This window comes from Mus caroli, chromosome 9 (genome assembly GCF_900094665.2).
Source record: "Mus caroli chromosome 9, CAROLI_EIJ_v1.1, whole genome shotgun sequence".
Taxonomy (NCBI): Eukaryota; Metazoa; Chordata; class Mammalia; order Rodentia; family Muridae; genus Mus; species Mus caroli.
The window spans coordinates 63,922,491-63,947,136 of NC_034578.1; the positions used below are offsets into that span (position 1 = coordinate 63,922,491).

At 46.5% G+C, this 24,646-nt stretch overlaps 1 protein-coding gene across 4 annotated transcripts in view; it reads left to right on the forward strand.

The window, feature by feature from the left end:
- The window catches only part of Ca12 (carbonic anhydrase 12), a 53,161-nt gene that overhangs the window by 10,199 nt on the left and 18,316 nt on the right, over positions 1 to 24,646 (forward strand). For all 4 annotated transcript variants that reach the window (XM_021172566.2, XM_029481836.1, XM_029481838.1 and 1 more), the window contains exons 3-4: positions 22,170 to 22,349; positions 23,278 to 23,423. In XM_021172566.2, coding sequence (XP_021028225.1) covers positions 22,170 to 22,349; positions 23,278 to 23,423 — 326 coding nt within the window. The remainder of the gene's footprint in view (positions 1 to 22,169; positions 22,350 to 23,277; positions 23,424 to 24,646) is intronic.

Genomic DNA, 24,646 nt, shown 5'->3' on the forward strand with positions numbered 1-24,646 from the left:
TTCAGATAAGCATGAAGGTGGATCTAATTTCCTGGTGTTTTCTTGGCACTTAGGCACCATGTATCTGTCTGCACAGCCAAGGTCATATCAGCCAAGCACCCGTTTCCCAGGAAGCAGGCCTATCATGGATGCCTAAGCCTAAGAAGGAAACGAACTTGGCATAGGGTGACTCTGGGCTACATATGTCTAGATCCATGCAGGACTTTCATGTCTAGAGAGGAGCCTATGTATGGTTCCCTTTGCACTTGACCAAAAGAGACCTCTAAATTGGCATAAGAGCTAAATTCAAAGCTGGTGTGTGTGTGTGTGTGTGTGTGTGTGTGTGTGTGTGTGTGTGCTCCAGGAAGGCACTAGTAAGTATGGCTTGTATGATGTGTCACTGTGACAAAATGCCTAAGAAAAAAATTTTTTTAAAGAAAGGGTCTTACTGTGTACCTCTGGTTGGCACTTAGATCAGGCTAGCCTTGGGTTCATAGGGATGCCCTTGCCTCTGCCTCTCAAGCATTAAGATTAAGGGCACAAAATACCAAGCCTGGCAAGATAAGTTTTCTTTTTCTCATGGTTACACAGCTTTCGCTATCTGTCTTCACTGTTCTGGCCCTGAGTGAGGCAGGGCACCATAGTAACATGGTAGAGAGGATGGACGGGGGTGGGGCTACTCACCACATTGCATCCAGGGAGCAGAGAGGCAGGAATATCCAAATAGCTCCTTCGCAGACCCCTCCCCAGTAGCCTTCTTCCACCAGACATTTCTACCTCCTGATAGCCCATGAAGCTATGAACACCCTCACGGATTCCTGTATTTACGAAGTTGCTGTCCTGGTGAGTCAATCACTTCTCCATAGCAACACATAGCCACTGGAGACTAGACCTTCAATACATGAGTCTTTGAGAGACACGTTGAATCCAGAGCACAAGAGTGAAGAAAATGTTTGCAGAATGCTTTAGGGAGACACCCACAGGCTCTGAAGGAGACAGGCCCTCTCTCCTTCCTGATCCTTTACTGACCTGCCTCTGCCAGGTAGTCCTGCAGTGAAGCAGCCATGCAGCCCTAGCCAGATTATCCAGGGCAGCTTGGTGAGATGTAGACAGAGTTGGTGCACCTGCCATGGTCAAAGGCTCGATTATATTTGGTTCCTGATGACCTACTTTCCTCACATCTTAGCATTTCTGAAGTCAAGATAGATCTTATTGAGACAGGAGTCTCACTATGTGTCCCAGGCTATCTGGAAGTGTGTGGGTCATCTGTCTCAGCCTGCAGAGTGCTGGGCTGAGAGGCCTGTCTACCCACTGAGCCTTTGGTAATCCAGTTATTAGTGGCATCTCGAACCATGAAAGTATGATAGCTGCCTCTTGAATCTTCACCGAGAAACCATGCTCTAGATGCCAGGAATGTGGACAAAGGGGCAGAAATGAGTAGTTTCAATAAGTAGTGAAAGCAAGGGGAGGGATCAAAGGATTGGAAAGGCATTGAAAGGCTGTGCACACTCCGCTCCAGCATCTAGGAAGGACAGGGACTCATTCGGGTTTGAATACAGCTCTACAGAGCTTTCTATCAGTTCATAGCTCACACACTCGATCAGGCATGCTGGGTAAGCAAGGAGAAGTTTTAGCAATATAATTGATGTGTCCTTTTAGTTTACAGAAGTATCCCTTTACAGAGGAAGCCTTCCGAGTCCCCGACAGTCATTTGATTTGTGCCAACCAGGAAGGAACAAATCTTGGCTGCCACCTCCTTGCGTCTATAAAGGTTGACTCAGGATTGGCATAACATAACTCTAAGTCAGATGGTTCTGTTTAGCTCACCTTACCTTTTACAATGCTTTTGCAATCCGTAATGAGTGACTCAGTCTGCTGGGGGACCTCTGGGTAGAGTGGAGAAGACCTGTGCAATTCTCATAGGGACCCGTGCAGATTCCATGCAAGACAGGCTGGCGGAGGTGCCTCAGTCACAATGAGAGTGGGCTTTGCTTATTGTACCCAAGAGTGACATTAGCCAATGATTCCCAGTGCTTTTTTGGAGTAGCCCCTCCTTGGGAACTGCAAGAGAAATGGAGAAAGAAAACGAGGTGATACTTTAAGCTTGAGTGACAAAGATATTTTGTAGCAGGTCTGAAGCAGTTATGCAAGTCACTGTTTCCCTTTTTGGCTTTGATTACCAGGAAGGCCAGTCGCTCCAACTTGAATAAGTGCCTATTTATTTATTTATTTATTTATTTATAGGTAGGGACTAACATATCCTAGGCTGGCCTCAAACTCACTTTATACCTGAGAATGACCTTGAACTTCTGACCTTCTTGTCTCCACCTTCCAAGTGCTGGGATCCCAGGCGTGTGCGACCACACCTAGTTTTATGCAGTGCTGAGAGTTGAACTAGGACTTTGTTCATGCTGGGTGAGCAACTGAGCTATGCCCCTAGCTAATTTTTTTTGTTTGATTTTTAAGAAATTACTACAATAATGAGCTGGCTACCGTGTAGTAATCGGAGACCAGAGGCTTTAGTACACCTGAGAGGATAAGTTTACAACATACTGCAAATATTTACTGAGTGAGTAGTTAGTGCCAAACATGGGGCTGAGGAAACAGACAGGAATTAGAGCTGAGCTCCGTTACGGGCCTGGCAGTCTGGAGACTCTGCAAGTAACTGGGTCTTAAAGCCCAGAGCAGAGAGCTCCCACTCAGTGTCGCGAGGAAAGGACTATGGCGGAGGCTCATACGTTTCCTGATGCTGCACCCCTGTAATACAGTCCTTCCTGTTATGGTGACCTCCCAACCATAAAATGATTTGCTACTTTATAACTGTAGTTTTTCTCCTGTTATGAATCATGATGTAGACGTCTGATATGCAGAATATCTGATATGTGACCCCTGTGAAGGGTCATTTGACACCCCCCCCCAGGGGTCACAACCCACAAGTTGAAAACCACTGGATTAGGAGCAGCTCACTGTGGCAGCTTGAGCTGAGACCTGAAGGTCATATAAGAGCCAGGGAAGGGCACCGGGGACAGAGAGACAACCTGCACAGTGGTCAGTGAGGAGGCTGGTATGAAAATGACCCAGAACCTCAGTGATGAAAGAAAGAACTTGGAGAGAGAGGAGTCTTCAGCCTGCTAGGGAGGCAGCAGGAAGCTGCTACTAGAATGTTCTTCTAAGTAGAAGACTCATGTGAGGGGGAAGCTTTGAGCAGGATCATCTTGACTGTGGGATGAAGAATGGATTGGGTGGGAAACACTGGGAAGGGAGAGCAGAGGATGTGAGGAAAGGAGAGTGGGTTCCAGATCAAGGGACCAGCGACACAGACATGGGCCTGCTGGAAGAGTTTAGAGCTAGACGGACAGCTCACGGTGTGGTCTTCTTTTGGTGACAGCCTGCTCAGCTCTCAGCTCAGCTTCACTGCATATATTCATGCAGGCTGACTGTCACTATTGCCTGGAAGGGCCCTAAGGTAGCACGGGGAAGAGGAGATGCAGATGGAGCCATCCAGGCCTCATCCCCATTTACAAATGAGACCAAGGAAACAGTTGGCAAGAGGGTAAGCAGAGCCAAAGGGCCGTGCACAGCCAGACCTGGGTCTCCTGACTTTCACCTGAATCACTTCCCCAGGCGTTTGGCAATGCTTGCTTTATGCCGGACTGTGCTCCTACATGACATATCATGCCATAGAGGAAACGCAGGGACTGAAAGAAAAACAAAAAAAGGAAAGTACACAGTGTAGACGTGTCAGAGACACATCACGCCAAGTTAACTCGCTTTTCTTCCCCTCCGTGGGATAAAAGGCTTGGTGGTTAAGGAAAACACGGCAGACTAATGCCTGTTGATATAAACAAACATTAGACAGAGCTCATTGCGGCATGCTCGTGGGAAACGCAGGTCAGATTGCTGTGATTGCTCGGAGGAGAGCAGAGTGGCGGATATGCTTGAGTGAAGGAGCCGACCAGCGATGGCTCTGGCCTACAGGCCTCAAAGGGATGGAGGAGCAAGTCCCGCAGGATGTGAGAAGAGCTGCATGCAGAAATGGTGGGAAGAGAGACTCAGCTCGTCCACCCTTGGTCACACATGACCTCTGTGCCTAGTTATGCCCCTCTCCTGACACCTTCATCTACTTAGAGGGTCCTCCCAGTTTGTTACTGAGTCGCATGTTTGTGCCTCCACATAATTGCTTGGCTCTATCTTAAAGCCTCTGCTGGCAGGTTCCCCCCAGAGTCCCCACTTTTGATAGACGTGTTGTTGTCATGGGTCCATCAGCAAGGAGGAGGCAGGGAAGGGTCTCATCTCGAAATGGATATCTGGGAGAAGACTCGAGAACCACAGGGGCTGAGCATGATCCTTGCACCTCAGGAAGCACAGGTCCCTGCTTCATGAAGCTATCTCCCAGAGCGGCCACTCACAGCTGGACTAGCTGTGAGACTTTGGGTACCTTGCTTTGATTCGCAGAGCTTTGCTCGCAGGATGCAGGGGGCAGCAGCCATCTCACAGGGCAGCTGTGAGACATTTGGTGTTATTTGTGGACGGTCTAAACATGAACTTGGTGACTATTGATGAAGAGCTTTCCCTCAGTGGTTGCTGGTGACCTGCTGTGTACCGTGCAGTGTTCTGGGGCCTGTGAGTGGTAACGTGTCAGTGAGGAACCATGCCGGCCCAGGAGGTGAGTTACTCGGTGACTGGCTCCAGAGGTAGGTGGTGGGGAACTGAGGAAGCATCCATCTATGGACACAGCTCTGGGATTCAGAAAAGGCTCTAAGGAGACCGTGACACCTGATCGAGGGTGGTAGGGTTTCAAAGGAGACACCAGTCTGAGTGAAATACAATGCCCCTGTGCACTGGACAGAAAACAAGATGCGTTTTAGGTGAAGTAAAAGGGAGACACTACTGTGAAAGGTTGGAAAGCAGGCCCTGAATCTGGGAAGGGACCGAGATGCTTCAGCTCTGAACGACCTGCATTCCAATAAAATAGTTCACCTTGTTTAGACTGTCCAGAAAGGACACCAGCGCCTCACGGCTGCCCTGTGAGATGGCTGCTGCCCCCTGCATCCTGCGAGCGAAGCTCTGAGAACCAAAGAAAGGTATCCAAGGTCTCAAAGCAGTACTGGCAGCTCGGGGAGATGGTTTCAAAGCCTTTGGTTTCCTCGTTGTGCTTCAAACCTTTGGAAAAGACTGTTGGAAGTAGTCTATAGTGGAACATCATTAAGGATGAGAACTGATCATTTTTTTTCCATAAAGGGAAAATGAAGGGAGTAATCTCTCTCTCTCTCTCTCTCTCTCTCTCTCTCTCTCTCTCTCTCTCTCACACACACACACACACACACACACACACACACGAGCTATAAGTTATCTATCAGAAAGAACTTTCCTTTTGTGAAAGCTACTAAACTCTTGATCAGCATTCAGAGGCCAATCCAACTTCACCTTAGCTCCAACTTCACTCTAGGGAAGGGCAGAAAGTTCTTGTTTGTTTGTTTGTTTGTTTGTCTGAAGTAGTAGTCCAGGTCCTTTAACAGGCTGGGCAGTCAAGGCTGACCTTGAACTCCTGATCTTCTTGTCTTGACTTCCTAAGTCTTGAGATCACTGGTGTGTGCCATTGCATCTGGTTTTCTGTGGTGCTAGGGACTGAATGCAGGGCTTCCTGTGAGCTAGATAGCACTCTACTAACCTAGCTGCAGCCCAGCCAAAGCTGATGTCTTCTGATACAATCCCCACTTCTTCTCATTTCTGGGTTCTCCAGGGACTGGTAAAGGGGATGTTTTATGATGTCACAACCCCCTCCACTCCTGTTTCCCCACCAGCTCTCATAGATCCAGTAGGCTTTACCTCCTAGCCACCTCTGACCCCTGTCCCTTGTGTTGAGAGGTTGCTATGGTGAGAACAAGGGCTTCCACAGTGCCCGGCTCAGCCTTGTTAGTAACTGGCCATGCCGGTAGCCATATGTCTCAGTTAAGGACCTTTTGGCTATGATGAAAGACCATCACCAAAAAGCAAGTAGGGGAGGAAAGGGTTTCTTTGGCTTACACTTCCATATCACTGACTGTCATTGAAGGAAGTCAGGAGACTTTCTGTCTATGCTCTCTTGCTCTTCATGGTTTGTTCAGTCTTCTTTTTTTTACAGAACCCAGAACCAGCAGTCCAGGGATGGCACCACCCTCCCCTCATTAATCAGTAATTAAGAAAATGCCATATAGCTGGATCTTAACGGAGGCATTTTCTTGATTGAGGTTCCATACTCTCAAATGACTTTAGCTTATGTCACGTGGACATAAAACTATCCAGCCTACCATGTTATTCCATCTTTCTGAGCTCATTTACCTTGTCCACTAAATGAGAACATGGTACCTATGTCATAGGGTAGCTTTGCAAATAGAAATAACTCAGAACTGTGGTCCAGCCCTCCACTGTTCTAGTGAATTAAGTTGCACAAGAGCATGCTTTGGTCTTTTGCCTGCCTTTTCCCCGAGGTTGCTTTTCTGCCACAACAGCAGAACTGACTTTCGACAGAGACTGTGTAACCTGTGAAGCTGGAAATCCCTCTCATCTGGCTTTTTTTGTAGGAAAACTTAGTCAATGCCTTATCAAAGGGTTGCCTGGGGCATATTCAGTGCTCAGTGAATCATGACTTTGTTGAAAGAACTCTAAACCCAGTAGGTCTTGGAGTTTAAGAAAATTTAAATAGAAAACTAACTCCTGCAAATTGTCTTCTGATATCCCTACTCAAACCATGACGTGCATACATGTGCTCTCTTGCTCGCTCTCTCTCTCTCTCTCTCTCTCCCTCCCTCCCTCCCTCTCTCCCTGTCCTTCCCCTCCCCCTCTCCTTGTCCCTCTGCCCCCTCTACCCCTACCTCTCTCTCAAAAGAAAAGAAATGGTGTGGAGGGGAATCTAGAATAAACACAGGTTGTCAGCGTTCCCTGAGGATGACCTCAGTGTCCTGTCTTTTCAGATGGCAGGGACAGTGTCAGCCTCATAGGCATCAGCCTTGTCTTCGTAGGCTGCAGTCCCTGTACCTATGTCTTCTCATCCCTAAAGCCAGCCCCCTACTCCACGTTTCTGCCCATGATGACTGACAGTGAGAGCAACCACTCCCCTCAAGAAAATGTTCACTGTGAGTGTTATTTGGTTGCTTCTTCCCTGTGCCCTGAAGGAACAAGAATAATCCTCTAGTCCAGGGCTTCTGAGATTCTGCATGACTGAGCTTTGTGGTGGGATTTTTGTCATAGATTGGTTCTGTGCCTTGCAAGATGCTTCCCAGAATGCCTGGCTTCTGTCCAGCAGATGCTGACAGCATGCCCCTACTTGTGATAACCAACAATATCTCTACACATTGCCAAATGTTCCCCGAGGGGCAAATTGCTCCGACTGAAAATCACCTGGCTTAGTCTAAAATAACTCCACAGGTGAAGCAACAAAACTGGGTCCAGAGAAGATTAAGTTCATGCTTAGGAAAGCAGGGTTCTGTGCAATGCAAGGGCACGTAGACACTGTGCGTGTGTCTGATGGGTCCTGTTGCTTCATTCGGTAGAGCACTGGGGCTCGGCTGGACTCTACAGCTGGCATCCAACATTGCTGGAGAACCTGGATAGCTTCTACCCCCTGTGTTACTAATATGCTCCTTCCCCCTCCCCTTCCTTTCCTCTTCCCTTCCTTCTCTTCTCTTAGGCAAGGGATTGGCCTCAATGCCTTGTGTATCCTATACAAGTACTCTTTCATGAGATACAGCTTCAGCTAAGAGAAGAGTTGTGTGTGTGTGCGTGTGTGTGTATGTGGTGTGTGTGTGGTGTGTGTGTGCATGTATGTGTGTTGACCTACTTGTATGTATGTGTGTAAGTCAGAGGTTAACACTGGGTGTTTTCCTCTATCACTTTCTATGTATGTATGTATACATTCATCCATCCATCTATGTAATCTATCTATCTATCTATCTATCTATCTATCTATCTATCTATCTATCTGAGACAGAGTCTCTTACTAAACTTGAAGTTTACAGATTCAGCTAGCCTGACTGGCCAAGAAATTCCAGGGAGCTGCCCATCACCCCAACTCAGGACTGGGGCATCAGTGAGCCTGACATTTATGTTGGTTGTAGGGATCTGAACTCAGGTCCTCATGATCGAATGGCAAGCGTGATACTGACTGAGCCAACTCCCTAGCCCAGAGCATTTTCAAAGGTCCCCTCCTACAGTACCAGGAAGGCCGCCCTAGGGTATGAACATGCTTATGAATCCAACGCCCCGTGCCAGCTTGTTAGCTTCTTCATTTTCATATCTAACTGTACTTGAGAGGGAGTATTTGGATACTTGCATGTTCACTGATTCATTTATCCTTCCCCCAATCGATACCAATTTGCTCGGGGGAGGGAGGGGCTGACCATTTGGTGGCATATAGGAGGGCAGAGCCAGAGCCTTGCCCAAAGTGGATTGATAGATAGTTAAAGAGAAGTAGACATGAAAACAGATATTGCAGCAAGATGGCTCAGCCTGAATTTGATCCCTGGGAGTAACATGGTATAAGAAGGGTCTAGATCAACCCAGAGGTGAGCATAAGAAGAAAAGCAGGGAAAAGCCGCCAAAGAGCTCACATTAAGAGACAGGCAGCCTGGGGCTGAAGAGATGGCTCAGCCAATAAAGGCGAGATTTATAACCAAAATCTCAAGAGACAGGCCACCTCACAGAGATTCAGAGGAACTAGAGATCTGAGGTGACAACTCAGACAAAGCCATGTCCTGAAAACAGTGAGAAGTTTTAGAAACAGCTGGAGCTGCAGGGCTGCTGAGAATGACGTGATCTCAGCACTTGGGAGGCAGAGGCAGGGGGATGAAGAGTTTGGGGCCAAGCTGGACCACGCAGTGACATCTCGTCTTATGACATAAAACAGGAAGAGACAGAAAAGGAGCAGGGGCGGCAAGACAGAGCACGGCAAGGGTGAAGCCTGTGAGGAAAATGATGGCAGAAGAAAGAGCATGTGGATTCAGTGGTCTGTGGACAGGGGATTGAGCAGAGTGAGCGGCCAAGGTCTGATCAGCAGGGGAAGTGCAGAAGGGAGTAGGCAGACGATTCTTGTTGCATTCAGAGCAGAGTGAAGCCGGACCAGAGCAAAGGGGAGATTCTCACCCAGTGCACAGACATGGAAAGTCCACAACTAGTCACCAATCCAGAGCAACATTCAATTTAGATAGTCCGATTTTCCTTGAACTCCTACGAAAATGCCAGCCAAGCTATAGCCCCCTCCCAGCCTCTGGTATATAACAGTTGAGCCCCTGAGAAGGGGGAGGAAGAGGGAGAGGCAGAGCAAGTGCTTCTGTCAGCAGGCAGGCAGCTGCACCCCTGAGGAGAAGCACCTGTGACATTTACAAGTGTCTCTGCCAGGGAAGCAGCCAGCCAGGGAGGCTGCCTCCGCCCACAGTGTTTGCTCTCCCACGGGTCTCCTTTCCGTGCCAGGAACACTGTTCTATCCTTTGTAGCTCCTGATATTTCAGGTTTTCTCTTTCTACCCAGGAGCTTGCTATGAGTGATAGCCTTCTTGACCCCCCCATCCTTTTCCTACCAACTGCTTCCTGGGTCCGGTCACAGCTTGTCTCCTTTTAGCCAGCAACTCCTTCACATGAAAGGACAAAAGCAACTTACCTAGAGTCAAATACTTAAATTATAACAAGATCAACCTTATGAATGGTTAAGCAAATTGTAGCATATAAACAGAGTGACATGGTTCTCAGCTGTAAAAAGGAGTGGACTGAATGCATGCTCGAGGGACAAGCCTTGGAAACAGGATGATAAATGAAGCCCCTCTGGGACCGGATACCATGTGACTGACTCTACATTAAATACAGAATAGGCAACTCCATATAGAGGGAAAATGGATTTGTGGTCACCAGGGGCTGGAAGGAGGGAGAATGGGTAGAAACCATTGATTGTGTTTGGGGAGTGCTTGCCTGGCATGCATGAAGTCCTGGGTTCAGTCCCCAGCACCACATAAAACCTAACATAGTTTTACATGTCTATAATCCAGCACTCCAGAGGCAAAAGCAGGATCATCAAAAGTTCAAAATCAGTGGATTCTATGTGACTTTGACCACCATGGACTCTGAATCCAGAAACTCAAGGTCATTGTTTAAACTTTATTTATCTTTAGTGCATTGGTGTTTTGCCTGCATGGGAATGTTGGATTTTCTAGAGTTGGAATTACAGACAGCAGTGAGCTGCCATGTGGGTGCTGGGAATTGAACATGAGTCCTCTGGAAGAGCAGCCAGTGCTCTCAATAGCTGAGCTATCTCTCCAGCCCTCGAGGTTATTCTTAAACTACATGGGAGTTTGAGGCTAGCCTGGGCTATATGAGACCTTGTCTCAAAATTTCATTTTAGTTGCTGCTATAAAACAAAACAGCAACCTTGCCTTGACCCAAGAGAAAAACACAGCCCTGGCTCCAATCAGACAAGGGCCTTTGAGCGGATGAGGGCCTCCACCAGCTCTTCTCAACGTCAGCTAAATATTAGGATCTCTGAGGCAGTTCAAGACCAGTTAAGCAAAACCTCATAGGCAGGGCCAGGCAGGATTGGAAGCTCACAGAGATTCCTCTGTGTGGCAAAGGTTGAGAAATAACGCTTTAGCACAGTGGTTGACAAATGTGGGGCCCAGCCCAGCCACATCAGCACTTCGGGGAGGGGGGGGTTGGACATGCAGAGTTCAAGGTTCATCTCCAAACTACAGTATCAAAAACGCTGCGTTGTAAGAAGTTCCCATTTAGGCATGGTGACCACTCTTCTGAGTCTAGACCATGTGAGCCAATCTTTGAGTAAAAGTCTAGAAGCCTCTGTTGTGTGTTTGGCTCTGTGATGGCTGTTGTGAAAATACAGAGGCATACCGAAGCCCTCAGGCATCCTGTGGGTTAGGTTCTTGGAATAAGATGGGTCCTTTATGGCCGGGTAATATTCCATTGTATGTCTATGCCACAGTTTTGCTTATTCATTTCTCTGTTGATATGAGTTATTTCCACCATTTGGTTTTATGAATAATATTGTTGTCTGGCCAGGCTAGTGGCCACAGTGTGCTGTGGATTCAGCAGTTTCCCACACAGTCAATGAGTCAAAGAAAACCAGCAAGAACATCGTGCATTGGGCTTGCACAGGCAGCCGCTCGTTTTCATCATCAGGGTAGGCTAGCACCATGCTAGCAACTTGCACTAGCTTGTAGCTATTATACTTTCTATATTCAACATCTGTTTGAGAACTTCAGAATGTCCGGGCTCTTTTTCAGGAATCACACATACACGTATAAAACTAGCTGCCACCTAGTGAAGCTTGTCTTAGTCCTTGGCAAGCGCCAGGATCATTTGAGGAGGTGATATTCAGTAACAGATCCTAAGCCCACCTCCAGAGTCTGGTTCAGTAGGTCTAGATGGGGCCTGAGAGCCTCCATTGTTTTCTGGCTTTTCTTATATCCTTGCCTTGTAGCTCAAGGTGACCTTGAACTTTAGATCTTCTTGGCTCTACCTCCTGAGAGCTGGAATTACTAATATGTTCCACTATACTTTATTTGGTGCTGGGAATGGAATCTGGGGCATCTTGCATGCTAGGCAACTGCTCTGACATCTGAGCTACATCCCCAGTTAGAATATACATTTTGAAGGAGCTCTAGGGAGATGATGATGATGGCAATGATGATGATGAAGATAATGTTTCTCTGAGGAGTAGTTTAGGTACCTCTTGACTATTGGGGTAGAAAGGCCAGCATTCTTTTGCTAAGTATAGTTGCTGAAGAAATGAAGAGTGCAGAGGGCCCTGCACAGCACAGAGGATGGCAAGTATTTAGATCTGCCTTAGAGTGTGAGTGGGTAAATATTCTGGGGAGCTGCAAGAAGTCTAGCCCACTGGAATAAAAAGGAAAGGTGAGAGCAGGGAGTTGCTGGTGGCTTCTCTGTGATCAAAAGGGTCTAAGACAGCAGCTCCTGAGGGCCTGCCAAGAGGTGGCTAAGACAGAGAAGCAAAAGCAATTAGATAACTCACCTTTGGCATCTTGGAAACCCCACCCTCCTCACTATACAGAGCTTCAGAAAGAGCCTGACAAAAGCCTCGAGGTCAGAGTGTGACTATGGAGCCCTTTGTCCCTTACCCCAGCAATACTGGAAAGGAATATTGCAGAGGCTTATAGGCGGGCGGGAGGATGTGTGGAAGAGCAGGAGAAAGACGCTTGCAGCGGCTAGCAGAATTGATTGGCAATCCCAGCTTCACCCTCCCAACCTGTACCATCAGCCCCTCTCACCATGGTAGGAACAGAAATGATGGCAGAAAGACCTGGGGTGCACTTTACAAGTCCCAAGCTGATTCTGCCTGTTAAGTCGACACAAATTAAAACTGACACAATGAAGATAAATCAATACAAAGGATGACTTAGGCATCTTTAGAAAATTCTGTCTATTTTAATTGGTCTATAATGTAAAATCCAAGGGAAAGAGTGGCCTGCTGGGGCAGCCCCCTTCAAACATTTATAAGTAAGGAGTCGTTCTGGCTTGGTAGCCTTTGCTCTCTGTCCCAGCCAAGGCCTGATTCATCTCTAACATTAACAAAGGGAAAGTATCCATGCCAGTGTGATTCCTTGACCTCTGTTAGTAAATAACACAAGCAGAAAGCCTCGACCATCAATTATTAACCTGGCAGCTTCCTTCTCTCTGGCTGGATCTTGCCTTCATGCTTGTGTCTGACCACTTGGTAGACAGGGACGCAAGCCAAGTCCCAGCCAAGTGTTCCTAGATTTGTTGTGAGAAGCCATATTTTCTTAATAACTTCTGAAGCGAACTCCAGCAACTTAAATGTACTTTAGATATATTTTTAAAGTGTGCTTCTATATCCAAACTACATCCTGGAGATATGTGCTTTTGAGTTGGTTTTAGAGGGAACAGAGGGATCCTTTCCTTCTGGATGGGATTCTGGGGGCTTAGCTGCATTTCCTGTGGTTCCAGCCACAGACTCAGGAGGAATGGATAGCCTCTCTATATGAAGTGGGTACCAGCCGCCTGAGGGGAAGACTTCTTCAACCTGTGAAAGACCATACACTAGTTGGTGTCAAATAACTCCTGCTCAACTTCCCCACAGAGCAGCTTCTTCCTTGGCAAGAAACCTAGTGGGCCCCAGGTTCTCTCTGAGTGCAAGTCTCCTGCACATCTGGCATGTACCACCTAACAGCTTTAGCAGGCCTGTAGGCTTCTCAAGCTCTCCATCTGGAAGGCTGTTCCTCCATCTTTGTTCATGGGTCATTTCATCTCATCTCTTAAGTCTCCACTTGGATGGCATCTCCTTCAGGAAAGATGCCTATACCAGAGATGGAGTGAGGTCTCTCCGTTTCTTCCACCACCGCCCTTGTTCAGCCAATGGCAGACTGTGGTGATTTGACCTGTGTAGAGGTTGCTTATTTGTGACTCATTATTGGTCTTGACCCCTGGAATGTAACTCTACAAGGACGGGAAGTAAACCTGCTTTCATATCAACACTGAGTTTAGTGCCCAGCATACAGAAGGCACCTTTGTGAAGAAATGAATAAATTCACTTCAAAATTAAATAGCGGTTCAAAGGATATTAATTAGAGATTTTTCTCCTTCATTGACTATGGCTACTCAGGTGTGTGCGTGCGTGTGTGTGTGTGTGTGTGTGTGTGTGTGTGTGTAGGCCAAAGATCGACCCTGAGTGCTGTTCCTCAAGAGCTGTCCCTCTTATTTTTGATAGATAGTCTCTCACTAGGACCCAGGGCTTGCCAGTTTTAGGCAAAGCTGGTTGGCTAATGTGCTCTGGGGAGCCTCCTGTCTCAGCCTCTCCGGCACTGTGACTGCAAGTACCTACCCACTCGTGTGCTCATGCCTGCAGGACAGGCACTTTTTCCAAATGAGTTTCCACCCCGGCCTCGGAACCCTCTGTTGTTATTGTCACTACAATCTGTCTTGTTTAGCATGCGTTTGTGGTTGGTCCACAGTCACCAATCATTTGTGTGCACATTTGTGTACTAGGACTAGGCACGGTTTTATTCTTCCCAGATCTCTGAATATAACAACCTAACCGCAGCCTTGAGGGACTAACCAAAACCCACATTTTCACTGTGTGGGAAATATGACCGTTGGTTGGCAAAAAGTCACCAACATCTAGAATGTCAACTTTGCCACAAAGGCAAGTTCTGATCTGTTTTTGTAGCCAGTCCAGTTTCAAGGGATCCAGCTTCTTCCTCTGGCCTCTGTGGGCACTGAACTCACATGCACATACTCACACCCCCACACATATAAACATAATTAAAAATCATAAAAAAATTGTTATTAATCTTGAGAACATAGGACAGCCAGTAAGAAACCGTAAACAAGCCTTATGGGTAATTACATGGTTCATGCTTTATTATTATTATGATATATGCTATAACGTGGATGTATCAGGTATATAAACACAAGAAATTACTTAGCCTAGACATTTTTTACCCAGACATCATGTCTGCAAACAGGTTATAAAAGTATCCTTCAATCCCTTGTATGAATTATTTGCTCAGAGCAACGGTGCGTCTACACGCTGTGTGCCTAGATGCACTGAGGATACAAACAAGCTCTTAAAACTGCTCTGAGATGAACAGAGAAAGCTGAAAACTCGCTGGGTATTTAGTTATACTAATAAATTATAAACAGATTTTACATGGGAAATGAGCTTATGGTTTAAAGAATCCTTATCTTTAATGATACATAAATATCAGACATGTTGCTTCATCTCCAGCCCATACTGTGTTTTTAATTTTGTTAATGCTTACATTTTTCTGTAATCATTAAGACATTAAGACATTAATCTGTAAAATTAAGACATACGAGTTGAAGCCAGGCATGGTGGTACATGCCTTTAATCCCAGCACTCGGGAGACAGAGGCAGGCAGATTTCTGAGTTCGAGGCCAGCCTGGTCTACAAAGTGAGTTCCAGGACAGCCAGGGCTACACAGAGAAACCCTGCCTCGAAAAACAAAACAAAACAAAAAACAAACGAACAAAAGACATACAAGTTGAATGTAGTTGTGCATGACCTGTGAACCCAACACTGGAGTCAGACACTGGAAGCCTGGCCCAAGTTTGAGACCAGCCAAGGTTAATTTTGATGTAAATTTTGAGTTCTAGGCCAACTAAGGTTAGTCAGATCTTGTCTCAAATAAAACAAAAGTAAACAAAGGAAAAGAAAGCAAAGGTACAATTTTATATATCTCTATCTATCTATCTATATTTCTTTAAATAGGTAGGGATGAGTACAGGGTTATAAATCACATCTTTGTTTTTAAGATGGCTGGTTTGCTCTGGCTGGGTCCATCTCAGAGTGCCAGACATTCAGACTGTTTTCCACAGTGGATCCTCCTCTCCCATCACCTTTGCAACCTACAGGATCTCAGAATATCTGGTTGGGCTTTTCATTATCTAGGTACCATTTTCAGACAGGCTGCTGTGTTCTGGTCTTTAGCACACAGCAATCTCTCACTGGGTGTCTTCTTCAGACCCGGATGAATTCTGATCTTACAGACTGGAACTTGCCCACTCTTACTTTCTGACTCCTGGTCAGGCCTCCTTTCCAACTTCTGAAAAATGCTGTGCCCACAAACATCACAAACGTCCTGTGCTGAAAATCTTCAACTTTTCAAAACTCATCGGTGTTTCAAAACCCAGTCCAAATTTTGCCAAAGCCAGTGTCTGCTTTTCTATGACTGAACTTAGCCAGTTTAGAGGTTCCCACAAGGGCAGTGACTCAACCCTTCTTGCACCTGAGTAGCCTGAGGCTATCTCCAGACTACAGCTCTCTCCACAGTCTCAGACCTTTGAAGGCCATTCATTCCCTATGAACACGTAATGGACATGGTAAACGGTCTCTTAAGCTCATTTTAGAAATTCAGCCCACAGAGGATGAGAAAAGAAAGTGTTTGGTTCCTTAGTGGGGAGACTCGAATATACATCCATGCAGATGGCAAAGGAGATCAGGGAAGGAAGGTTGCATACAGGAGAAAGAAATTTGTTCCTGGAAAAAGCAATGGCTTTGAAATCCTGGACAGGATAGGGCATTTTAAAACTTTGAAAAACAGCTAGTTTCTGCTTTGTCTTAGTGAGGAGTAGGGGGGGCATGTTGGGGATCAGAAAATATTTGGAAGGACCAGGCCACAGAAGCAAGGCAGCACTCACTCAGTCTGGTTACAGAGGGAGAATGGAATCAGTCTGATTAAAGCCGGTGAGGGAACCTGGCATCATGACAAGAAGGTGGAGACTGGGCAGCCTGTGGAGGGCCCTTGCAGATGACATGGTGAGGGTCTAGCCTGAGATGGAGGAGGCGGCCATGGAAAGTTGTGACTCAACTAACTGAGAGCAGAGGACACAGGGCATACTTGGCTGAGGGCAGAGAATACAGAACTCACTTGCCTGAGGTTTTGAGTGTTGGAGGAGTTAGGCCCAGGTGTTCTCTGACAAGACACTAAACGATCAAACTGTGATCTGGGTCCAACATGACTGCTGCAATCTGTGGACCTTATTGAATACTAAAAGTTACAAATATACAAACAAAATCTTATAAACTTGTAACTCTACCAAGAAGTCTGCACCAACGTCTAGGATATGTGCATCCTCTCTTTAACATCCGCGCTCCCCCCTCCTCCTGACATCCATGCTTTATCTATTAAAACTGTCCCATTGCCAACTCCAACTTTGCTTCATCCTGACTCATGCTGAAATTACTTTTTTCTGTACAGTCAAAAACCCTAGTTTCGCTGGAGTAGATGTCTTTAAAAAACTCAGGCTCCTACAGGATGTAGAAGGTGTCTCTGTCTCCCACTACTATCTCTGGTAGGGGCCCACCTGAGATGACCCTGAAGCATTACTGAGTTCCTTCATAGAATGAAGATCCTCCAGGCTGAGACCCTCTCATGTCCTCTCCCTCAGGGAAGGCAAGTCTAGACTTTAATCCTGGATAGGCAGGATCTAACAGGATGCATTCCTGTTCAATAGTGAAGAAGTTTCAAAACTCTTATATCATCATCGAGCCATAAAAATAAGGAGCCAAAAATCTCAGGAGGGGGAAATTGAGAATGGATAGAAAGATGGGGAAATTGGGAGGTCATAAGAATGGGGGAAAATCCTCTCACTCTGTAGACTGATTGACACTTTCTTCAGCTAAGAGCCAAGAATTTTGGCATAACTAGGATTCACTGCAGACATAGAGACATATTCTCTTTTCTATAGATACTGCAAATAAAGACGTTAAAATAGCAAAGGCTAAGGGCTGTAGCTCTGTCGTAAGTGAACTTGACTTGCATGCATGTGGCCATCGGTTTAATCACCAGTACTGCAAATAATAATGATAATCATAATAATGATGATGATAACAGTAATAATCTAAGAGAATGGTAAAAAGCAATGAGGAACTCGTGAGATGGCTTGGTGGGTAAAGGCACTTGCTAACAAGCCTGCTGACCTGAGTGCAGTCCCTGGGACCCCCATGGTAGAAGGAGAGAACTGACTCCACTGTGCTCGGTGGCATGCACATGTTCATGCACACAGGGCAGGTATGCATATATGCATGATATATAAAACTTAAAAAACTTAAATTACCCTTAAAGCTTAAGCATATATGACCGTTGGACTTAAAAAAATTACCATGTGGTGTATGATTGGGGGGGGCACACAGGAAACTGTAGTCAGTTCTGCTTCCTTCTTTATGTGGGTTCCAGGAATCAAACTCAGATCATCAGCCTTGTGCATCAAGCTCTTTCCCTACAGAGCCATCTCACTGGCTCATGAACTTTGGTTTTAACCTAACCCCTACCCAGCTGTAACTCTTATAAGCTTTCTTACACGAATCTTATAAGCACGAGTATGAACCCTGCTTATAGTGAAAACATGCATGAACTTCTTTGTCACTTAGATCTAGGAAAGACTCCATAGTCCCTTATGACCTCTGTGTTTCATCCTATCAGCTTACAATACCCAGCACGTTTAGAACTCACCCAGGGATCACATTCACTAAAAGAAGATGGAAAACCTCTTAGAAACCCTTTAAACAATGTCACTTCAGAAGCCACCAATGTTGTATCTGGGGCTGATGTTAAGACACTTAAATACAAGTCACTCTGGAAGTGTGCACCTGTATTCAATTTGCCCTTTCCCAAGTGCCCTTCGCTGGCCCCTAACACCCACACATAAATCTGTTAGCGCTATTTCCTCATAAGCCCCAACTTGGCTTCCTTGGGGGGAAAAATGATCTGATTGTAAAACTGGATGCCGATTGGATTTGGTAATATTAAATTCTAACTCTGCAGGGGCACCAATGGGACTGAGCTTTTGCTTTGAGACCTTGTGGTTTAGAAAAGCTTACTAAGACACGTGCAGTTGAGATTAACCTGGTTTGTTTCAGTTATCCAGGCAAACAGTGAAGATGAAACAGGACTGGCTATAACTCATAAACTGTCACAGCTTCACAGCTGGGTGGGGTGGAGTTCACCTTGCTTATCTCTCTCTCCTGTTGGATATGTTTGAAAATTCCCTACACCCTTAGATAATGTGGGTTCTGTACCCTGGGTCTCACAATTCCCAGTCAAGAAGTCCTAAGACACACTTTGAGCAGTGCAGTGTTATATTTCAAAACAAAGATCTGTCCACTCTTTTGGCACCAGTAGGGAAATTCATGAACTGGAAAGAAACAATGCATTGCTTTTACTTGGGAAAACAAGCTTTGGGATACACATGGTCTCTTTCTGGATCATGGGGTGGAGGATGGTGATGGGAGCCCACCAATGGAACAGGTACCATGGAAACCTAGAGCAAAGGCAAGTGTTTAGAGGAGCTGCTTTGTAAGGCAGGCTCTCTGGCAAAGAGCACTTGGCAAGAGACTGAAAGCTAGTGCTGGGTGTGTGGTTCAGTTGGTAGAATGGTTGATCCATACATAGTACCACATAAACCAGGCATGATGGTGCATGTCTGTAATCCCAGCACTGGCAAGATAGGGGCAGAGGACCAGAGGTACAAGGTCAGCCTGAGACACACGAGACATTGTCTCAGGTTTAAAAAAAAAAAGATTGTGAAAGCTGAGACTCTATTGAGAAATTATAGCCTTCAGTAACCCTCCCAGGATTACTGTGGCTGCAAGTCACAAAGTCACATGGGCTGGACAGAAACTGAGGACAATGGCAAAGAGTCTTTACTGTAATATTTGATATTGGTTGGATACCTAGCCATGTATCTCTCTCTCTCTCAACCAGGAAGTCATGAGGCTGTATGATAGTGTCCCCAGCTGTGCAAGAGCCATCTTGTGGTGGTGGTGGTGGTGGTGGTGGTGGTGGTGGTGGTGGACCCTATGAAGTCACAGTCACCAGGCCACCTCCCACAGTGTAGGATGGAAAGCAGGTTTCCTTTACAGCAAGTAGGCCCAGCCATCCAGACCCAATCCTCACACAGATGAGCTCGAAAGCTAAGAAGAGAGTCTGAACCTGAACATGCGAGCTCATTTTCAAATATTCTTTTTTTTTTTCTTCTTTTTAAAGGCAGGGTCTCATTTAGCCAAGCTAGTCTCAAACTCGCTATGTAGCCAGGGATGGCTTTGGGTTCTTGATCCTCTTGCATCCACCTCACATGTACTAGGATTGCAGAGGACCAGCAAGATGGCTCAGTGGGTAAATGGGTTAACTGTGAAAGCCTGAGGACCCAAGTTCATATCCTGAGACCCATGTAGAGAGCATGATATGGTGGCACACATCTGTAATCCCAGCACTCCTATCCTGAGATGGAAGGCAGAGGAAGGAGATGCCCCAGAAGCTCACAGACCAGACAACCATGCACGCGCGCGCACACACACACACACACATGCACGCACATGCACGTGCTCACACATACACAGTCGGGGGGGGGGTGATGAAGCAGCACTAAGATTCTGGATATGTACCAGCATAACTGGCTCTAATTCTTCTTTGAAGGGATAAACAGCATGTGGGGACTTCAAACGGGTAATCAAGTACCCTTAGAGAAAAATAAGCCGGAAACAGGTGGGAGAATTAGTGAACAGGCGAGTACCTGCCATGTGCCAGGCAACGTAGGAAATGCAGGGATGAGCGAGGCACTCCTTGCCTCCAGGGAGAATGTGGGGGAGAGAGGGAGGAAAGAGATGCACAAAATCTCCCAGAGAAACACCCACAGAGAAGGCACCAAAGCCTCGTGATCCACGCCAGGTAACTGATATTAAGCCTTAGTCTACTTGGGGCACTTCATTCATCTCAGTAACAAGATACTTTCATCTTCTCCCCTTGGCTATGTCAATGTTATAGATTTTTCAAAGGATCAAAACTGCTAAGAGAAACAAACCATGCTGCTGATGGTGGAAGAAGGGGGAGGGATGGAAAGGGTTCTTTTAGACCCTGCTGCCATACGGACCTGTAACTGGTGCCAAGGACAGAGGCCAGGACTGGGGCAGGTGGTGTCTACATCCCAGCCTGCCCAGGGACACCAGCATCCTGTGCCTTCACTTCTTCAATGGGTATCTCAGCAGATGCATTGGAGCTGCTTGGTCATGAACAAGCCTGGCACAGAGGGAGAAGGTGCTTATATCTTGGATCTCAGGAGCCAGAAGGGACCTTCCAGAATACAGTATCCAACACTGCCATTTCTACTTAGGTTAATGGCAGCTCTAGCAGGGAACATGACCTGGCTGGGGCCACTCACCAAGGCAGTGAGACAGTCTTGCTCTCTGGGTACTCCTGGTCCAGTGTTCTCACTTCTGTTTCTCCTGAAGGCTTTGCCCACACTGACTCTGCTGTCTTTGATATACTTATTTTTCGTGCCCTCAAATACCTAATGTGGCTTTAACTCCTAATCGAGTCTACAGGGGACACAGCTTAGACAATTACTTCCTTATACCTCCCAGGATCTCAGTTCTTTTAGGGAAATGTTTGCTGGTAGCCTGAAAATCCATTGAATTTCCATGGGAGATAATCTTTTACACAGATTTACATTCCTTCAGGACTTTTCCCTGTGAGAATCACGCAGTTTTCAGTGGTTCTCAACCTTCTCAATGCTGAGACCCTTTAGTACGGTTCCTTGCGTTATGGTGAGCCCCAACCATAACATTAGTTTCATTGCTACTTTAGAACTGTAATTTCGCTACTGTTATGAATGGTAATGTAAAAATCTATGTTTTCTGATGGTCTTAGGTGACCCCAAAAGTGCTTCATCCCATAGGTTGAGAACCACTGCTTTATCTGACCATGGAATGTTTATTTCCATTCACAGAGGAGCAACTGCTAGCCCATATTTAGCAAGGATCATGAGCCTTGATGCTTTTTAGTTTTAAGCCTGTTTCTCCTCACTGAGGACTTGTCATTTTTATTACAATAATTTGATTGTAGTATTACCAGGCTTCCTTCCAGTTAAAACTCTGCTGTATTTGGCTCTGTGGTCCCAGGCCTATAATTACTTAATGTTTTTCAATCATCCGTTTGGGATTGCATCCTGCACTCTAGATATAGATATCAGGAGTCTGTATCCAGGGTTCCCTATCGGGAATCTCACACTGTGAATTGATTAGCCCAAAGACCTACTTGAGCTATGGTCAGTCAGATACCAATTTCACAAACCTGGCACGGTTCAGAAGATTCATCAAATTTTCCCAACTAGGATAACGTCCCCTTAGTGTCCAACCTGGGGGCCTCAAGACTTAGAGTAATTCCTGGATCATAATAGGTGTTCAACAGTCTGATGGTGTATTGCTGGATGTCACTAGTTTTCATGTAGGGAGGATAGGCATTGTGTCAACATGGGAATAAAGTAGAGGTTGGGTGAGGGCTCTAGTTTCTGTGCTGAGTTACTCTAGTCTTTCATCCTCTACAGCACTTGAATGGCAGGTGGTATTAAGGTGTTTGCTAGGCCTGATTCTGTAAGCTGCTATCTCCAGGACTTGAATAGTTTACCTCTAAGACTAGGACTGGCCTTTCTTCCTCCTGGCGGTTATAATGAGCAAAGGTATTGAGTATTTCTTGTGACTCTCACTACTCTTAGATAAGGTCCACTCAGATGCCAGGGGGCAATGCAGACAGTTGCCTCTCAGAGACTACTGCAGTTGTCTATGGAAAGATAAAGGAGAGACTAAGAAACCATTGTGTAAATAGAGATTAGAAGATAAAGAAAATTTCTTGTGGAAAACTGAGCTTGAGTCTCTCCTAGGTCCTGCTGGGGAAAAGAACTGGTCCAAGAAGTACCCATCGTGTGGAGGCCTCCTGCAGTCCCCGATAGACCTACATAGTGACATCCTTCAATATGATGCTAGCCTCGCACCCCTCCAGTTCCAAGGTTACAACGTGTCTGTTGAAAAGCTGTTGAACCTGACCAATGATGGCCATTCAGGTAAGAGAGAGGCGGGTCTGAGTCTCCTTTGACTCCCTGGACATCTGGCTAGGAGGAGCTCCTCTGAAGCACCCAGGAGAAGGGGCTAGGAAGAGGCTGTATGACATGCCTGACCTACTATCTACTGTGTGGGGGAGGGAGGCAGGGGAGTTGTTGGAAGCCCTGGCTCCAGTGATTCTTTGTGGGTAGCACATCTCAAAACTACATCTCTTGTGGGAGGAAGAGGGAGCAGATTGGCTAAGCTTCCAGGGTGAATTCTGGGTTATCACAAACTATTCAAGGCAACAGCAATTTGGCTAAACACACACACACACACACACACACACACACACACACACACACACACACCCCAGGTTTAGGAAGAAGTCTTTCTAATCTAACAATCTAGCCAGGAATAATATCCTCACAAGAGTGCTCAATCGCTTACATTTTAGTTGATTCCAGATGTAATTAAGTTGACAATCAAGATTAGTCATCACAGATACTAATGAGTCATCAGACTGGGTAAGAATTTTAACTACCTTGAGTTGTCACTTAGAAGAGGGACCTATTGATATACTACAGATTGGGTATACCAGAGTCTCTTGTATGGTAGTGCTTCTTAAATAACAATTATTGTAATTCTCCAATTTGAAAAGTTCTTCATTGAAGGTTCTAGTATCAGACAGGAGCCCGATATACTGATTAGTAAAGAAACATCCATCATTGGCTTAGAGTTGATGCTTTGCAGGGAGACCCATGAAGGTGTTGGTGCCACTACAGTTACACTAGGGAAAGAGGGCAGGTGCCACATCTGGAGGCATCATTGCTCAGGTCTGCTCCATGGTCCTGCAGCCACCTGTGCCTGTGCGGTGGCTGCCTGTGGGCCTGCTTTCTAGCAGGGTTCATCTGGCCAGGGCCCTGAAGGCTGTTTCTCTGTTCCTCACAGTGAGACTGAATCTGAACTCAGACATGTACATCCAGGGTCTCCAGCCTCACCACTACAGAGCAGAGCAGCTACACTTGCACTGGGGAAACCGCGATGACCCCCATGGCTCTGAACACACCGTGAGTGGGAAGCACTTTGCTGCCGAGGTGAGTGAATGACCAGTTTGGTAGAGAGGACCTGGCACTGGGTCCCCCTTCCACAGCCACTGGGATAGAGTAGCCTTCATAGTCTGTCTCCACTCTTCTGTCTCCAGAACAGGAAGGTCTCGCTCCCCTGCACTTATCCAGATCCTTGTCCCCTCCTTTGCTGGACCATGCTGAGTTTGCCTGTTTCTTTTACTGTATGATGCTGTTGAGAAGGCTGGTTTTGCAGATGACATGGTGGGATGCATCTAGACATCCCCTTCCCTTGTGCAGATGAAGACCTCACAGCTTGCCTGGCTGCCGCAGCTCATTACTTAATCGTGTCTGCTTCTCCTTGCTTCTCAGTCTTCACACATCATGTTTGCTTACAAATGCCTTTCCCACATCACTGGACTTGGGAACACCAGGACACGGACCCAGACCCACTCTTGCAGTTTCCCATAGATTAAGGGGTGACTGGCATTAAGACGTGGAGGGCATTGTGATGATCAGAGATTCTCTGAAAATGGTTTGGGATGTGGGTGCGGCGCTGTGACATGCCGCCTTGAGAGGGATGGTGAGGGGTCCTGAGTTCTTCCACCCCAAGGTGTGAGTTGGGGATGTGGCTCTGAGCGCATACAGGGAAATAAATAGGAGGAGATGAACGCTGCTGCTCAGCCGGCAGATCCCGTGGTAAGTAATGATACAACTATTCTCTCCTCCGTTCCCAACTGCTGAACTGCTTAACGTCTCAAGCTAATTACAGGTCTCTTACAAGTGTGGAGGGGCTGTGATTCTGCCCCAGTGGAATGGTATGACTGGAGGCGCACACATTTCGGAGTAGACCCTTCCTTCCTTGGAGCTCAAGAACTGCAATTTCTTGCAAGTTAATTGCAATGTTGAGGCTTCTGCTTCTCCCTAGGAGAACAAAGTGGCAGCTACGATGTCGGCTTGGAGAGTTTGTGCATTTAAAAATATTTCCAGGGTGCCGGAGAGATGGCTCAGCAATTAAGAGAGCGTACTGCTCTTACAGACAACCCGAGCTTGATTCCCAGAATCCATGTGGGGAGCTCACAGCTGCCTGGAGCTCTAACTCCAGGGGGTCTGATGCCTTCTTCTGGCCTCCCCAGACACCACAGTAGCATGCATGCTCTCTTTGTCTCTGTCTCTCTCTGTCTCTCTCTGTCTCTCTGTCTCTGTCTCTGCCTCTCTCTCTTTCACACACACACACACACACACACACACAC